We start from the raw sequence: 16,847 nt of genomic DNA on the forward strand, positions 1-16,847 counted from the left end.
TCTGGGCGCCTTGAAAGAGGTGGTGATCTGACCACTCCTGAAAAAGCCCACCCTGGACCCATTGGTTTGTGACAACTACCGACCAGTTGCAAATACCCCCTTTTTAGGGAAGGTGATTGAGAGGTTGTGGCACAGCAACTGCAAGTACTCTTGGATGAAACAGATTATCTTGACCCATCCCAGTCTGGGTTCAGCCCTGGTTATGGGACTGAATTGGCTTTTGTTGCCCTGATGGATGAGCTTTATCGGGAGAAGGACAGGGGGAGCGCAACCCTGTTATTCTTACTTGATCTCTCAGCGGCTTTTGATACCATTGACCATGGTATCCTTCTGGGCCGACTTGGTGAGATGGGTACTGGAGGAACTGTTTTACCGTGGTTCCAGTACTATCTCCAAGGTCGCTCTCGGAGAATAGCATTGGGTGACTGTCTTTTGGCCCCCTGGCAGTTGGTACCCTGTGGCACCCCACACCACATCTTGTCCCCCATGCTGTTTAACACCTATATCAAAGATTCCCAACATTTATTTATTTATTTATTTTATTTAATTACATTTCTAGACCGCCCTATAGCAGAAAGCTCTCAGGGCGGTGTACAACAAATAAAATCACAATTAAAATATGAGCAAGTGTGGAAAAAATATATATATATAGTACAATTATAATTATAAAACATTAATAAAATTGCCATTGAGATTTAAATTAAGATCATATTAAGTTTAAAATGTTAAATTAAAATATTTAAAAATTTACAAAATTTAAAAAGCCTGGGCGAAAAGGTAAGTTTTTACCTGGCGCCGAAAAGATAACAGAGAAGGCGCCAGGCGTATCATGGGTGGGGTAGCACCCCCCTGGGGGGAGTTACAGCCTTTCAGGGGGGCATTGGCATCACTACAAACTTTAGGGGGGTGTTGACATTTGGCAGTCTGAAGTTGAAACATTTAAGTTTGCCGTCCACAGATAGAGTAGAAAGAAGGGCGGAAGCACAGCATCATTCTTTGCCCCACACTAACCTACCACAGCTAAAGTACTGAAATGTAAGGAGGATGTAGCCAATCCAATCCAGGCTTACTTAACTGTACCTGAAGTCACATGTATGCTAGTTCAGAGTAAAGCGGGTTATTTTGCCAGTAACATCGATGGTGGCTATAGATATGTTTGGGGAAATGGAGGCAAGGGTTGCCTGCGGGAGTTCTTGAGCTATAGGGGAAAGGCCCCATGATCTGCTTATATCCCCAGAGACAGAAGAAGGGAGACTGTAGGCTCAGTCTGGTAAGTAACCTACAGATTTCTTTGGGCAGGATGGAAAAAATGAGGGGGTTCTATTATTACCTTACAGTGTTGATTTTGCCCTGTTCTTTGAGGTAGGTTTCTCTCCTACGTTCTGATTCGCCCTAATTTAAATATCCTCATACCCTCACTCCTTCTATGAGGATTTAATGAGAAGCCAGGATAAGAAGGCATTTCAAAGCTGAGAAAGCAGTGTTCTTTTGGAGGGTGGGGGTGAGGAGAAGTATGTTTATTTATCTGCTTTGCAGCTGTTTTCAAAACATCTCGCCTTCTCAAGACATGTAAGCTGTAGGCTAGAACTACAGAGCTGTGAACTCATCAACATATGAGAGGGTCTGAGTCAGATGGCAAGATCCTGCAGGAGCGGCATGCGCCTTTACAGTAGGAAGTTTTTGCGGTACGCAGTCTCTTGCTGCTGCAGACGCTTGCAAATCTTGCAACTCGCGCACCCCCCTCTGCCTTCCTCCCAGCCTTGGTAGCACTAAGTCTAAGAAGTCATTACTGTGTCTGACTGACAAGCCGTTATTTGCCCAGGCTGTTGTAATTCTGTCTGTATCATTGTGCTCTGTTTGTGGCAGTGAAGAGACACAGCGCTCGCTTTGCTTGTGTTAGCAGGTCTTTCCTTGCCCCCGCGTGGATTTTTCTTCCCAGTAAAGGCCTTATATGTGTTCAGGTGTCTCTAGGTCAGCGATTCCCAATGCTGAATAGTGGCCAGTGTCATAAGTGTGGACTTAATTAGTTTTTGCTTATGTTTTTAGGATTTGTGAAATAAGAAACAACTCCTATATCTGCAATTTGTTTCTTGCATGTATTTTATGGATTTATCAACCTACCTAGAACGTTAAAGGTAAGTGCACAGCTTATAAAGTTCAGCTATTATTACTATTGATGTATTATTATTGATAATAGGATCATAAGCATATATTTTGTTTATTTATTTATTTATATTATTTTCTAATAGAAAAATCTAAACTTTTATTTCCCTAATTTCAGCAATGGATAAATACTTAAAGGGTAATACTGAAGTGACTGATGGCAGTGAACCCTCTACTTCCCCTTCTGCTAAAAAACCAAGACAGGAGAAAGTACGACAGTATAATGTTAGTTACCTGCAGTACAGCTTCATTCCACTACCAACAGATCAGTGTCGTCCATTTTGTGTAATTTGTGAATCAGTACTGTCTAATGAGGCCATGAAACCTTCAAGACTGCAAGATCATCTTCATAAGAGGCATCCTGATACGGCCGGCTGTGACACTGCTGTCTTTCGTAAGCTGAAGGAAGCATTCAAAAAGTGTCATACTCTTTCATCCTTCAAAAGAAAACCTGATACTGATGTCGATAATGGACTGGTGGCTTCTTACAATATTTCCAAAATAATAGCAAAATGTGAACTATCTAACACAGTAGGTGAAAAATTAGTTCTGCCATGTGTATCTGAAGTTCTAACTACTGTTCTCAAGATGAATGTGACGAACATTTTGAAATCCATCCCTCTCAGTAACAACACTGTATCGCGCAGTATTGAGGAAATGAGCAAAGACATCGGAAGTCAACTGTGTGCAGATCTGGGCAACTATAAATTTGGGATACAATTGGATGAAACAACGGTGAGAGACAATGAAGCACTGCTAATGGCCTATGTACGATTAATCAAAAATGAAGAAGCATATGAAGAAATGCTGTTCTGCAAATCAATGACGACCAACACAAAGGGAGAGTCAATGTTTGAAGAGCTACAACGGTATCTAAAGAGCAAAGAGATTCCAATGAAGAATATCATCTCATGTGCAACAGATGGAGCACCATCAATGCTAGGTCGCCACATGGGTTTAATTGCATTTTTAAGAAAAGAAATTCCAAATCTATTTTCTATCCACTGTGTCATTCACTGTCAACGTCTTGTCGCCAAAAAGCTAAGTCAACGGCTTCATTCAACTATGGCCATCATAACATCAGCGATAAACAAGATTAAAGCACATTCATTAAATAGCAGATTGTTCTGTCAGCTGTGTGAAGACAACGATGAGGAGCTTGAAGGCTTCTTCATACTGAAGTGTGCTGGATCTCCAGAGGATCATGCTTGAAACGTTTCTGTATTTTATTTGACACCATTATAGAATTTCTGCAGTCTGTTGACTATGAATTATGCGAGAAAGTTAAACTTTTGCATGGAGATGTGGCATATTTGGCCGACATTTATGACAAAATGAATACGCTGAATATGCAGCTTCAGGGTGATAATTTCAATTTAGTTAAGGCAAAAACTGTGATATCATCATGAAGTTGGAGTTGTTTAAACATAACATTGGCAGAAGAGTTTTTTTGCAGTTTCCTACCATGAGCAGCAGAAAAGCATCCTATTTAGACTGTGAGTTGGAAGAATATTGCTTACATCTGCAGTCACTGAAAAGTGACTTTGAGAATCACTTTAAAGATTTTATTGATTTGGAAATACCTGTCTGGGTAACAAATCCATTCATTTGCAAAGCAGAAGACCAAGAACTTAGTTTGCAAGAAGAAATTGTTGAGCTTCAAAATGATGAAGAATAGAAGCAAATCTTCAACAGCAGAGGACATCAATTCATGTGGCTGAAACATCATGTGAAATTTCCTGCTCTATGGAGAAAAGCAACACTTCTTTATATTGCCTTTCCATCTTCTTATCTCGTTGAACGAGGATTTAGTGCAGTGAATCGCATACTAGTGAAGAACTGAAACCGTTTGGATATTGTTAGTCATGGTGACTTAAGACTATTACTATCCAAGTATACTCCAGATATTGTGAAGTTAGCCAAAACTCATCAAGCTCAAGGATCACACTAGTATCTTATAATAAATATCATTTTATTTACTTTTCTATAACTATGTATGTATATTAATAAATCATACTAAGAATTCAATGTGTAATCTAAGTGCAATAAAAAGGCATGATAAAAACAATCAGTAATAATCATTGAAAATACCTTTTATGCTTTACTCATATTTTAAGGGAAGAATAGGAAGCATTGGCATATACTTAATCTGAGGGGGGCTTTGGGCACAAAAAGATTTTGCAAAGGGGCGTTGGGTCAAAAAAGGTTGGGTAACGCTGATCTATATGAAGCCCTTGGGAGCAGTCATCAGATTTGGGGCGAGGTGTCAGCAGTATGCTGACAATACCCAGCTCTATTTCTCCATAATATCTGAATCGGGAGAGGCCGTGCAAGCTCTGGACCACTGCCTGGACTCAGTGGTGGGCTGGATAAGGGCCAATAAACTGAGTCTGAATCCTAGCAAGACGGAGGCGCTGTGGGTTGGTGGTTCCCGAGTTTGGATGATTGGTCAGTTGCCTGCTTTGGATGGGGTTGTACTCCCTCTGAAAGAGCAGGTCTGTAGTCTGGGGGTGCTCCTGGATCCATCTTTGTCTGTAGAGGCCCAGGTGACCTCCGTGGCTAGGAGTGCCTTTTACCAGCTGCGGCTGATAAGACAGCTGCGGCCGTTTCTGGACCGGGATAGCCTGACCACTGTTGTCCACGCACTGGTAACCTCCAGGCTGGATTACTGTAATGCGCTCTATGTGGGGCTGCCTTTGAGGTTGGTCCGGGCGCAAAATGCAGAGGCGAGACTGCTCACTGGGGCAGGGTATCTCCAACATGTCACCCCGCTGCTGAAAGAATTGCACTGGCTGCCCATTTGCTACCAGGCCAAGTTCAAGGTTCTAGTTTTGGTGTACAAAGCCCTATACAGCTCAGGACCAGGATACCTGAAAGACCGTCTTACCCTTTATATACCCAGTCGATCACTGAGCTCTGCAGGTGAGGGCCTCCTGCAGATACCATCTTATCAGGAGGTTCGTTCTGCACAATACAGGAAATGGACCTTTAGTGTGGCGGCACCTACCCTGTGGAATTTCCTCCCTTAAATATTAGGCAGGCACCATCTCTGCTATCTTTTCGGCGCCTTTTGAAGACTTTCCTTTCAACAAGCCTTTTAAATTGGGACCTATCCCAGTCTGTGTCTGTTAGAATTGCTTTTAATGTTTTTTAAGTATGTTTTTAACCCTTTTAAAAAAGATGTTAAAGCTTTTTTTAATGTTTTTAACATTGATTTGTTTTAATGTATCTTAAGGTCTTTTAATGATGTTTTAGAGTGTTGTTATCGTTTCTGTTTGCCGCCCTGGGCTCCTGTTGGGAGGATGGGCAGGATATAAATCAAATAATAAATAAAAATAACTTAACCTTAAAAAGTTACCTCTGTACATATTCTTTCTAGGAACCTAACATATGGGATGCTGCTGCTGTTCTTGATATGTCTCAAAATGCAGAGACTTCACATACATTACGCTCTTTGTTTCTTATGAGTTTGCTATGTGAGAATTGTGCTCGATTTACTGTTATTGTACTGTTCCATGAACCAATGTCCTCAATCATTTAAGATGACCATTGTGCTTAAGAAGCTATAGGTTTGTTAAGTGTTGATTTTTCTTTTGTTTGTTGTAGTTTCTAGCTTAATAAAACCTAAATATCAATTTACCTTGCCTTAAATACTTAATCTTCAATCCCAAAGGTAGCAAAGATGTTACAAATACAGGTACTGGCATATGCCTGTACCCTTCCTTTTCCCTGTCTTCCCCTTTATTTTGGGTTATAATCTTCTTAGGGACAGGGTCCTATTTGGCCTATTTAACTGTGTAAAATCATGTTTATCAAACCAAAAATAGCATCTACAATTGTCTTTTTTTTCTGGCAGGGCTCCTGTATTTTTTCAACCCAGTACAGCCACCAGCAAAAAATTCATTTATTAACTTTTTGTTCTCCACAGAACTATCGATTATAAAAGCTCTTCTGTGCTACACAAGTCTTACATTTTATTTCATTTTTTTTTCAGGAAGGTGTTCAATTTCCACTGAACATTCAGAAAAGGAGACTTAAAACATCTTAGGTACTTTTATCACTATACCAAAATACTAAGTGATCACAGAAATTAGCAACAGCTTCTTATGTGATTGCTGAAGCTGCAATACTGAATTTCTCCAAGCTTATTTCAAAAGATGTGTAGGACTGTAGCATTAAAATGAAAGCCTAGAGATGCCTTTTTATTAAGTAGATAAAACTTGTTTCCTGCCTCACCAAGTTCCTAACCCTCTGGATACTTTGCTTCTCCATTCTACCCTCACCCCAATATAATGTTTTTCAGAATACTTAGTTCTCATGAAATATGGTTACAAAATCAGGCTTTTTACATTGGATATAGAAAAACAATCTATTTTTTTCTTTAAAAAGGAAAAAAAAATATCCCCCACCAAAGTCCCATCGCAACTTTGCTTTTTTTTAAAAAAAACTGACTCAAATAGAGATAGGTGGAAAATTGATTGATTGGGATCTAATGATAGATCTTTGAAAGATCTGCCCTAAGGATTTTAGACTTTCAGTTGGTTAATAGCAACAATCTGACTTCCCCAACCCCCTCAAATTTATGCTGTTAATAATTTCGAAAACCGGGAAGAGATTAACTAGGAGGAGTGCATATTTTGTGTAGAAAGACCAGCTCTTGCAATCAAAACAAATTTCTGGACTAATAGTTCTTTAGTTCTAAATGAATGTCTTGCTGCACCTGACTTCAATGAGTGAAAAAAAGAGTAAGATCATACAAGCCTGAAGTCTACCCACTCAGAGAACCAGCCTATTGTCTACGCCAAAACCTTCAAACAACGCACTAAGTAGAAGAACCCACGCTATATTTCCTTTCTGCTCACCAAAACTGAGGAACGCGCGCCCAATGCTCAATCACCGGTTTACTTTTTATTTTTCCAATGGCAAAAATAATCTCGCGAGAACCACGAAGATCTTCTCCACTTGAAAAAAACATTCTTCTCCTTCTCCCCGCCTCTTATCAGTTTCCAGGCAGATTCCCGCGAGAACGGGGAGGGGGGGGTAGAAAGCTTTCCTTTTTAATTCCCCGAGGAGGTCACTGTATAAGGAAGTTGATATAAATACTTCCGGTTTCTATTTGAACATGCAATAGAAGCACTACCATGGAGAGATAGAGCGTCTCTATCTTTATTATGCGCCTTACCCGCATATAGCAGCGTTCAAACTGAAACCGGAAGTTTGAAGCGCGACTTCCCCCCTTGTCGTTCGATGCTTCCTGTCTCCTCTTCTGACCATGGAGCCTCCAGGGCTCGTGCCCATCGGAGTCACTAGGATTCTGACGGTAATTCAAGCAACCCTGCAGAGGTGTCCTTTTTTTCTTGGCCGCGTATTGGTGGTGCTGTGAACCTAGGGGAAAAGAGAAGGGTGTCCTGCGTGAGTTTAGCTTAGCTATTCCTCAGAGATGGAGAAACGGGGCAGGGGTGTTCTGACATCTCTTTTGACATTTGTCTTCAGCTGGAACGGACTGCTTGCAACGGAAAGGTGTGTTCTTCTTTCCAGCAAGAGAAGCGCAGCAGTCCTCAGCTTTCAGAGAGTGGCGAAAAGGGGGTCGTCAAAAAAAAAGGAGGGGAAGGTTCATCTACCACGAAAATAAAGAGAAATGTTTTTCTCTCTTCCCAACCTGCTGGCGTTATTAGTCTTTGTGATCTTCCGTGCATTTCTCTCTGCTGTGGCTACTTTGTTCTTTTAAGTTGCAGTCCGATGCTCACCCAATTTTAACTTAACGGGACATATTTCTGAGTAGACATGCATAGAATTGGGCTGTTAAGAACTGACTGTTTCCGTGTTGCCTCTCGAGTGGGGAGGGTTGCCAAACTTTTTCTCTCCTCCTGGCAAGGCTCTTCTGCCTCAACAGGTATATGTGATCTCAGCTACATATTCATTACAGGTGAAGATTTCCCCATTTGGGGTATGTGGGAGTTAGAAAAGCTTGATCGGTTCAACGTACCCCTTGTGCAGCTGTTAAAGACATACATATATCATCATTTCAGGGAGAAATTATATATTTTTATCTTCATCTTTTCAAAATATATGCTTTTTTCTGGAGGATGGATTGTGAGTAAAAATCCACTGGTGATTGTTTCTTTGGCTTATTTGTGAAAAACTATAATGGGTGGGGGTATAGCTGGGATAATATACTTGCCAAGAGTATGAGATGTCAGCTGTATAGTGTCCAGACAGAACTGACCTCTCCTGGTTACACAGATTGGTTCTATGCTGGCTTAATTTTAAAGTAAGATATTTTAAAATCACCCAAAAAAATTGATTTAAATCAAATTTTCCAACCGTTTAATTCATAATTTCCTAATTACTCTTTGCATCTAAATAGAGCCTGTATACTATCTAGTAACATCATCTGAAATATCTGGTCATAAAAATGGCATGCCTTTTGATCTATAGAGGGGGGGGGACAACAGTGAAATTAAGGATTTCAGTTTGGCTTTAGTTTGCTTTCCACACAAACTTCTTAAGGACACTAACAAGGTAATCCTATTTATACCTATTCAGAAGTAAATCCTACAAAACTAACTGTGTTTTTACTTCCTGGTAAGCGTGTTTAGGATTGCAATCTTTGTCAGAACATGTACTTGAAAACAAAGGATGATATCCAAGTGCACATAAGCAGATGTCCCCCATCCTGTCTTTCCCCCTGCCCCAGCAGCTGCCGGCTCCCTCCTTCAATTTGCTCCAGATGGTCTCCCAACTCTGTGGAGCAGTTTTGGAGGGCTTCAAGAGGAGAAATCAATAGTGACCTTTCAGTGATGGGTGAACACTGTTTGATTTCTCCCTAAGGCTGCAGTCTAATAAACACCTGGTTATGAGCCCCATTCAGTAAAATATGACTTGCAGTGCCATTGTAAATATGTTTATTTGGAAGTAAGTCGTAGTGAATGCAATGGGGTTTACTCCCAGGTAAGTGGGGTTAGGATTACAGCCTTACTTATAGATAGCCATTGAAAAGATTGTGCTGTATGCATATTGAACATTCCAAAAGCAAGAGCTGGCAGTTACTGGACAGTACAGTAGGCAGGCCTACAAGATCCCGGGAGTAGATTAATTCTATCTTGCTACAGCTTTGGATGTTTTTTAGATTAATTTTAGATTGAAGTTTTGGTTTTTATGTTGTATTTTATTGTTGTATTTACTTTTAAATTGTACGTCGCCTAGAGTGGCCACTGACCCGGCCAGATAGGCGACCCAGAAATAAAATTTTATTAGTATTATTAGCAGAGTGGGGAGGAGAGCCTGGTTGGGAGGCAAGAGTAGGTGAGTTTAAATCCCTGCTCGTGTCTCCTGGGTGTCAAGGGCCAACTAAAGATCACCCCCACAGTGAGTGGCTCAGGGGTTATGTGCCCTGCTACCTGTGCAGCCGTGGGCAAGCTGCGTAGTCCCGAGGAGCCCAGTTGCCCCCCAGCTGGCAATTGCGGACAAGGAAGGGGCTGGCTTGTGCAGCAGTGGCAAGCTGAGCAGGCCTTAGCCAGCTGGGGAGGACTAGCCTCAGAGGGAGGCAATGGTAAACCTCCTCTGAATATTTCCTACCATGAAAACCCTATGAATACAACCAAAAAAAGATTCACAGGGTCGCCATAAGTTGGAATCGACTTGAATGCATATAACAAAAACAACAGTATTTCTCTGACATGATGGAAATGAAGGATTATATTCAATGTAGTGTTAAGCAGATCATTCCATCAATGCAAGGATTTCTCCTTGCGTAACAGATCATTCTATCAATGCAAGGATTTCTCCTAAATCTGTTCTGGAGGTTCCCCCAACCCTCCAGAGAAGATTGGGAACAGCACTGGGGGAGGATACAGAGGGAATCCTGTTGTGCTAGCACTAATCATTGCACTAGGGCAACATTTTAGTTGAACCCTGCTCCAAGTATTGATATCAATGACAATCTATTCAAAATTTGCTTAATAAGAAATGCATAACCTGTTTCATATTGCTTCACCTCAAAAACAAAGCTGTGCCCCAGGTAATTCTTGTACATACAAAACCAGGCTTCAGCTCAGTGTGTTTGATAAAGGATCACGGATTTATTTATAACAGATTCTGAAGGTATTGTTTTTATTAATTTTTATTACCTTTAGATATCATTTTGAATTGGGTTACCTTTAAGGGCCCATAATACAACTGAAATTAAAGATAGTAGCAATCATATCTCCACCCTGGCTGTTGCATGGTGAGTGCTCTGATGTTTGAACATTCATATAGTGCCATGGTTCTAATTTGTCACCTTGCTTTTTGCCCTTATTTGAACAGTCCACTCAGCTTACTCAGCTTAAGCATGCTGAAGTTGCCATGTATTGTTGAAATGTGCATGTGCATTTTCTATGGTACATCCATCAAACTGTTTATGCCTTTTGTCCTCATAATATGGGTTACATCAGTCAAATAGGTAAGCACTGGATGGTGGAATGAATTCCTGGAGGGTGGGGTGGAAATAGGAAGTGTTGAAGATAGGCTGGGAAAGGTATGTGAAAATAGCATCGTAGGGGGAAGGCCCATAGCTAATCTGTTTGCATGCCCAGGTTCCAAGGTATAGTCGCCAACATTGCTGGGCAGGGCTGGAAGAGACCCCTGCCAGAAACCATGGAGAGCTCCTGCCAGTCAGTGTAGACAGTACTGTGCTAATTGGATCAATAGTCTGACTCAGTATAAGGCAGATCCTGCATTCCTGGTGTGCATGCTAAATTAGTCCGTCTTGAATGAACTTTTGGCCCACCAGTCAGTTGATCAGTCAAATATTGTTAATTGACTGCCTATTAGAATGTAAAGAGAGCCCTGCTGTATCATACCAGCATCATGTTTCACATAGAGAACAACTTAATGTGTCTGGAAGGCCACAACGAAGATAGGACGAACCTTGACAAGAAGCACGCATCTCTGTGTCTCTATGTGTTTCACTACGTTTCACTATGTTCACTACGCTCGACGTCGAAGGCCCTTCTCCGGGTCCCAACTCATAAAGAGGCCCGGAGATCAACAACTAGATCTAGGGCCTTCTCGGTGGTGGCCCCCGAACTATGGAATGCCCTCCCAGACGAGATACGCCTGGCGCCTTCTTTGTTATCTTTTCGGCGCCAGGTAAAAACCTACCTTTTCGCCCAGGCTTTTTAAACATTTTAAATTTAATTTTAAACCTAATATGGATTTTAATTTATAAACTCATGGCAATTCTATTTCGGATTTTTATCATGTTATATTTTTCACACTTGCTCATATTTTAATTGTGATTTTATTTGTTGTACACCGCCCTGAGAGCTTTCTGCTATAGGGCGGTCTAGAAATGTAATAAAATAAAATAAATAAATAAATATTTGTGCTTTTCATGTCCAGGCTTTAAGCCCCCTGATACAACTGGAAGTATTCTGGTCATGATCGTTTTTGATTAAGCTTCAGAAAAATGTAAACCTAGACCATGTTTGTCCCACTTTGGTTTGGACTTGGAACGCAACACAGTTCGTGCCATTGCAGCCATTTTGAGCTGTGGTTCCAAAGTAATATTTCTTACAAATTAATTTGATTCCCATCCCCTTCCCATTTACAGGCCAGTTAAAACAATCACAGTTTCCTTCCCCCCATGTATACTTTATTAGAGTTTTGTCATTATTACAGTAAAAACAGTGCAGTTCCTTATTTCTTCCCCACCCATCCCTCCCACTCCCCGACCTCCCTCTGCCCTCACCCCCCCTTTTTTCCTGATGTTCAGATGTTTGGCGTGTTATGTAGTGTTCAGGTTCATATGATCAGATAAGGGTTAACAGCTGTTGGGATGGAGGTGTCCATCTCTGCATTTCATTGTGCCTCCTACTTCTTCCACTTGTGGGTTTTACTCAGAAAAGAGTTGTAGGAATGCACTCCAAATCTCTTTGTAGTTTATGGTCTTGTATCCAATTTCTTATGCCTGGGATTTCCAATGTTGACGGATTACTTGCTTTGCTGTCGGCGTGGCTCAGTGGAACCATCCTTGTTACAAAAGAGATCGTCAAGCCTTTGAAATAAATGGGCTTAGGAGGGACAATTTAGGTTTAACCCACCACCACTCCTGAAATGGTGATTGATGCATTGTCTGTAATTAATGACAGGATTCTAATAGATTTTGCTTCTCCTTTGCTCGTAGGACACAGACTGGACTGAGCCATGGATCCTAGGTCTTGTATTTTTCCACTTAGCCTACCTATTTCTCACTTACCTTTCGTTCCAGCAGTACCACCTGCAAATAGGGCACTTCCTTTCAATCAGTGAGTATTGAATGAAGTATTTTTGATGATATTGTTCTATTAAGTTACCATTCAGATTTATTTTAAAATGACAACTGTGGGCATTCTCTTCCTCTGTCTATAATCTTACTAAACTGTATGTTGTATATTGCTGCAAATGTGTATTAGTGTCGGTAACTTTTAAATTGGGAGATAGTCTAAGGAGCTATCTCTTTCATCCATTTTGATATGCACAGAGGAACTGACTAATAACTGTTTTCCATTAGTGTTAGGTCTTTTTTCCCCTTACCTTCTGCCATTTGCATGTTGAGATCAGGAAAATGATCCCACTTTGCTGTAAGACTCGTTGGAGTTTAAGTTTATAGTGATTGCTTAGCACTGCTGTATTTTTTATTGAATATTGTATTGTAATTGAAAGTTTAGGGTTATAAACTGCTAGTCTGGCTTATGTCTATATACGTAGAAAAGATACTGACATTTTTACTAGCTTAAGTCAAATCTATAATACGAATTAAATATGTGTGCTGAGAGCAAAACTGTCCTTGTACTGAAAAAATAAGTAATATTTTAATACAAACTAAAACCACTTTTCTCTGATTTAAAATCTCAGCTATATAACCATCCTTTTTCTCGGGACAGGAATCTCTAGCTGTTGTTGGACTCCAACTCCCATCAGTACCAACTAGCATGGCCAATGGTTGGGGATGATGGGAGTTGTAGTCCAGCCGCATTTGGAGGGCCTCAGGTTCCCCACCCCACTTTACTCTGGATCTATCACTTAAACTTGGGATTGAACCTGCACATGCCAAGCACGTGATCTTCACAACTTTCCAGATTATATTTAGGAAAGATTCTCTGGTCATGGTTTTGCATACTGGGTATAGTTTCGTACTCAAATTCTTTCTAAAGAGTTAAAGTTGCATTTGTCTTCTCTGTTGTAGTGATCCTGGTATTCTGTGCTGAATATATCAATGAAATAGCTGCAGCAAACTGGAGGTAATTACATGAACTTCTTGCCTTTAAACACCTTTAACTTCATACCATACCTAAATTTGTCCTTTTCTCCTGCCCATTGGTAACATGCTGTTAGAGTGTTTTGAAGGTTTTTAGTCTGAAAACACATTGCTATATAAATCATATCTGAATGGTATAAGGCATAAACACCTTGAGCATAATCAGCCCAGAGTTAAATGCATAACAGCACGATCTTATGCCTGTCTATGCAGAAGTCAGTCCCACTGATTCTTACTCCCAAGAAAGCGTGAATAGGATTGCAGACTAAAAGTCCTATTGATTACCATGGAAAAGTATGAGACATGCCCAGCTCACTGCCATTGAAATCAGCTTCAACGTGCTTATGCTGCTAATGTTTAGCATCCTGTACATTTTCTTATTTGGAACAAAAGTCATCAAGATGATGTTACAAAACACTAACATCTTACGCATCCCTCCAAGAAAATTTAAGGTCTGTGGCTTAGAGGAAAGAATTGGAAAAAAGGCAGGCTTTTCACTTTCAGTTGTTGTTTTATGCCCATTGCTGTGGTTTGCATAATTGGATCTCCTGACAGAACATGCCAATGCTGAACAGCAGGAGCATTGCAAACTTAGGTGCACATTAATTCAAGAGTTATCGCAGCTCTCATGGCCAAGTTGAATCCAATGCTGTGGGGGGCAGCAGGGTGAGAATGGCAAGAAGCAGGTGTTAATTACTTACTTGTGGGGAGGGGAGTTGACTCTTTTGGTATCTAAAACAAAGCTCTAAAGTCTTAAAGAGACAGAAAAATCTAGGGTTGATGTGCCAATCAACTGACCTCTTTGACTGCTGTCAAATATTCCATGAAGCCAAGAAAGCCACCATGTAGATGGCAGCTTGCCTTCCCCCTCCTCCCCCTTCTGTTAAGGTGTCCTTTGTTGGCAAGGGCAGAAAAGATGAGTGTTTGCCACTGAGCCCTTCAGCAGTCAGAAGTAGCATAGCAAAGCTTCTTCTTCTCTCCATTTGCTGTGACTGCAGGCATCTCCAAGCAGGACACAAGCAGTCGTCAATGGCAAAACTCTGTTTTGAAATTTTGAAATTAAGTTGACCCCACTGTAAAGCCAGGGATAAAAACCACAGGATACCCAGTGAATCTTTCACATTTATAGAAATCTTCCAGCACGTTCTTAAGTTATAATAATTCAGGTACATTTTTATATCAAAATAAAGATTTCATTGTTTCACAGTAACTGTTAACTAATTTGTATTTGCAATCAATGTAAGCTTCAAAGTGGTTGATTAAAATATTTTTTGTGTTAAAACTATTATTTTATTTAACCAGTCAATTGGCCAAATCTTTTTTGACCAGTCAAATGCCCAACTTTAGTACAGATAGAGTAATGTTTTTTCTAATTATTATAGTAGATCATCCCTATGAAATAATCACAAGTGTAGAATGGTATTGGTTTTACTATTTCTGTTTTCTGTTCTTTTGCAGATTCTTCTCAAAGCACCAGTACTTTGATTCAAGAGGAATGTTTATTTCCATAGTATTCTCAGTACCATTGCTGCTGAATGCTATCATTATTGTGGTAAGTGCTGATTTACGGGACCAGCAACAAAATGTTGCAGTGTGAAGTGCTCCTATTCAGGGTGCCAGCCATGCTGTTTTACAGAATGCCCCATTTTCTCTCTCCCCATCCCCCTAGCATTCCATGCCCATTGAACATGCTCAGTCCTCACAGGGCTGTTTTCTGGGTCCCTAACCCTAAAGGAGTTTTTCTAAAGGGTTTTCCTTAATTCTGGATACTTGAGGATCTCCCAAACCTCTCCTGTGCTTATGGCTGGTGCCATTTTGGCCACATAAGAATCCAGAGTCATCCCTGACCTTTAGAAATAGAAGGAACAAGTGGAACCCGATATGAAATATTGCTGTTTGGAGCACTCCTGTTCACTATGCCAGCTAGCCACATTTAGTCCAACCCTTCTCCTAATTTCAACAGTCATTTCCCATTGAACATTCTCAGTCCTCGTTAGGATGCTTGGATTTCCCCCAGCCCCTAAGATTTAAATTCTGAAGTTCTTTGTACAACTGCAGACTTTGGGGTTCCCCAGAGCAACATCACACCTTTCCTTTTGTTTGCAGGGTGGTTTTCTGGCTACATAAGTATCAAGCGCTTAGATAATAGTTGGCTATTAGTATACTGAGGGAATACTTCACTTGTCAGTGTATAATTTGTTTGTTTTCAGATTGCTTGGGTTTATAAAACGTTGAATGTAATGACTGAACTAAAGACTATACAACAAAAAAGAAAAGCAAGAAGAGAAAATAAGAAGAGTCAATAAATCATTGTGCTTTCTTCTGTAGATGTGTTTTATGTTGGAGTTGCCATACTGTCGTCTTACCAAAGTGATGCTGGACGATTTGAACATTTATGCCCTTTTCTTTCACAAGTATTATGGGAGGGGTTTCTTTCCATTAAATGATTTTTTTTTTACTTACACTGTTATCCACTATAGGTGATACCTAGTGTTGTGTAAGAGGACTTTCAGTCATACAGTAGGACTTCCCCTTGCTTTCTTCCTCCCTGCCCCACTCTGAAGGATCCCTCAAGCAGAAGTGTGTGGGGGACACAACTGGGGAGAGAAGATTAAGGCAAAGTCAATTTTGTAAGTGGATGGGCACAATTGGATGTTACCCTCTGTGAACTAGCTTTTTCTGAGCCAGTGGTGAAGCATTTTATATAACCAATTTAAGTGTATGTTATGTGTAAATGAAAAGTATTCTTATGCGGTAGTGACTGAGCTGCTGATCCTGCACCCAAGTTAATAATGGACTATGTGTAAAAAGTGTGCCAAAATGCTAATCAGATAGATGCAAAAGATTGTTTTTAATAATAATACTAATTTTAAAAATTGGCCGTTCCGTTTTTTACCAGTTGAAAATCATCTTGACGCACAGAAGGTGCCAGTTCTCAAAAGTGGCTAATTCCGTCCATAACAATTGTTTCCCTCTGGCAACCGTCACACCCCTGTAACTTGTAAATTTGGATCTCAGTATAATGTTTTGCTCTGTGATTGCGATCCCAAGCGTACTTGCTTGGATAGAAGTTCTTTCAATTTACTCGCCTTTATTGTCAAACTGTTATATATTGGAGTTGCAAACTAATATTGTACATTACTGTACACGAGAGTATATATGTAAGTTGTGTGTTCCTACATTAAACTTTTTTTAGGGGTTTGTTGAGGCTTTTTAAAAAACAGCTCTTCAGACACTAATGAATAGTGCATAGGCTGCACTCTTGTACACACTTACTTAGGCATAAGCCCCATTGAACTCATTGAGTCTTACTTGTGAATAGACATGTATAGAACTGTAGCGTAAAGCTGCAATCCTATGATGCTTACCAGGGAGTAGGCCTTGTTGAACTCTAGGTGAAATC

General features: G+C 40.4%; 2 protein-coding genes across 3 annotated transcripts; both read left to right on the forward strand.

Annotated features, from left to right (window-relative positions):
- Positions 1-2,050: 2,050 nt before the first annotated feature.
- LOC133386959 (protein FAM200C-like) lies at positions 2,051-3,588 on the forward strand. Its single transcript, XM_061630788.1, has 2 exons — positions 2,051-2,135; positions 2,282-3,588. Exon 2 carries the CDS (start codon positions 2,284-2,286, stop codon positions 3,373-3,375), a length of 1,092 nt encoding a protein of 363 aa, XP_061486772.1. The 5' UTR covers positions 2,051-2,135; positions 2,282-2,283; the 3' UTR covers positions 3,376-3,588.
- A 3,696-nt stretch (positions 3,589-7,284) lies between these two features.
- Positions 7,285-16,642, forward strand: LOC133386961 (transmembrane protein 18-like). 2 transcript variants are annotated; one of them, XM_061630791.1, is made up of 5 exons: positions 7,285-7,483; positions 12,332-12,452; positions 13,373-13,427; positions 14,903-14,996; positions 15,551-15,620. In XM_061630791.1, exons 1-5 carry the CDS (start codon positions 7,436-7,438, stop codon positions 15,569-15,571), a joined length of 339 nt encoding a protein of 112 aa, XP_061486775.1. In that variant the 5' UTR covers positions 7,285-7,435; the 3' UTR covers positions 15,572-15,620. The 2 variants fall into 2 exon arrangements, with proteins under 2 accessions (XP_061486775.1, XP_061486774.1); XM_061630790.1 differs by lacking the exon at positions 15,551-15,620 and adding an exon at positions 15,655-16,642 and having other exon boundaries at positions 7,292-7,483.
- Positions 16,643-16,847: the final 205 nt, after the last annotated feature.

This window comes from Rhineura floridana, chromosome 6 (assembly GCF_030035675.1).
Source record: "Rhineura floridana isolate rRhiFlo1 chromosome 6, rRhiFlo1.hap2, whole genome shotgun sequence".
Lineage (NCBI taxonomy): Eukaryota > Metazoa > Chordata > Lepidosauria > Squamata > Rhineuridae > Rhineura > Rhineura floridana.

What these genes read in the sequence shown, in the direction of transcription:
- LOC133386959 (XM_061630788.1), top strand. Translation starts at nt 2,284, where the DNA reads ATGGATAAATACTTAAAGGGTAATACTGAAGTGACTGATGGCAGTGAA.
- LOC133386961 (XM_061630790.1), top strand. Translation starts at nt 7,436, where the DNA reads ATGGAGCCTCCAGGGCTCGTGCCCATCGGAGTCACTAGGATTCTGACG. An exon ending in AGGGCACTTCCTTTCAATCA is followed by an intron (nt 12,453 to 13,372) that starts GTGAGTATTGAA and finishes TCTCTGTTGTAG; the next exon opens with TGATCCTGGTATTCTGTGCT. An exon ending in TGAATGCTATCATTATTGTG is followed by an intron (nt 14,997 to 15,654) that starts GTAAGTGCTGAT and finishes GTTTGTTTTCAG; the next exon opens with ATTGCTTGGGTTTATAAAAC.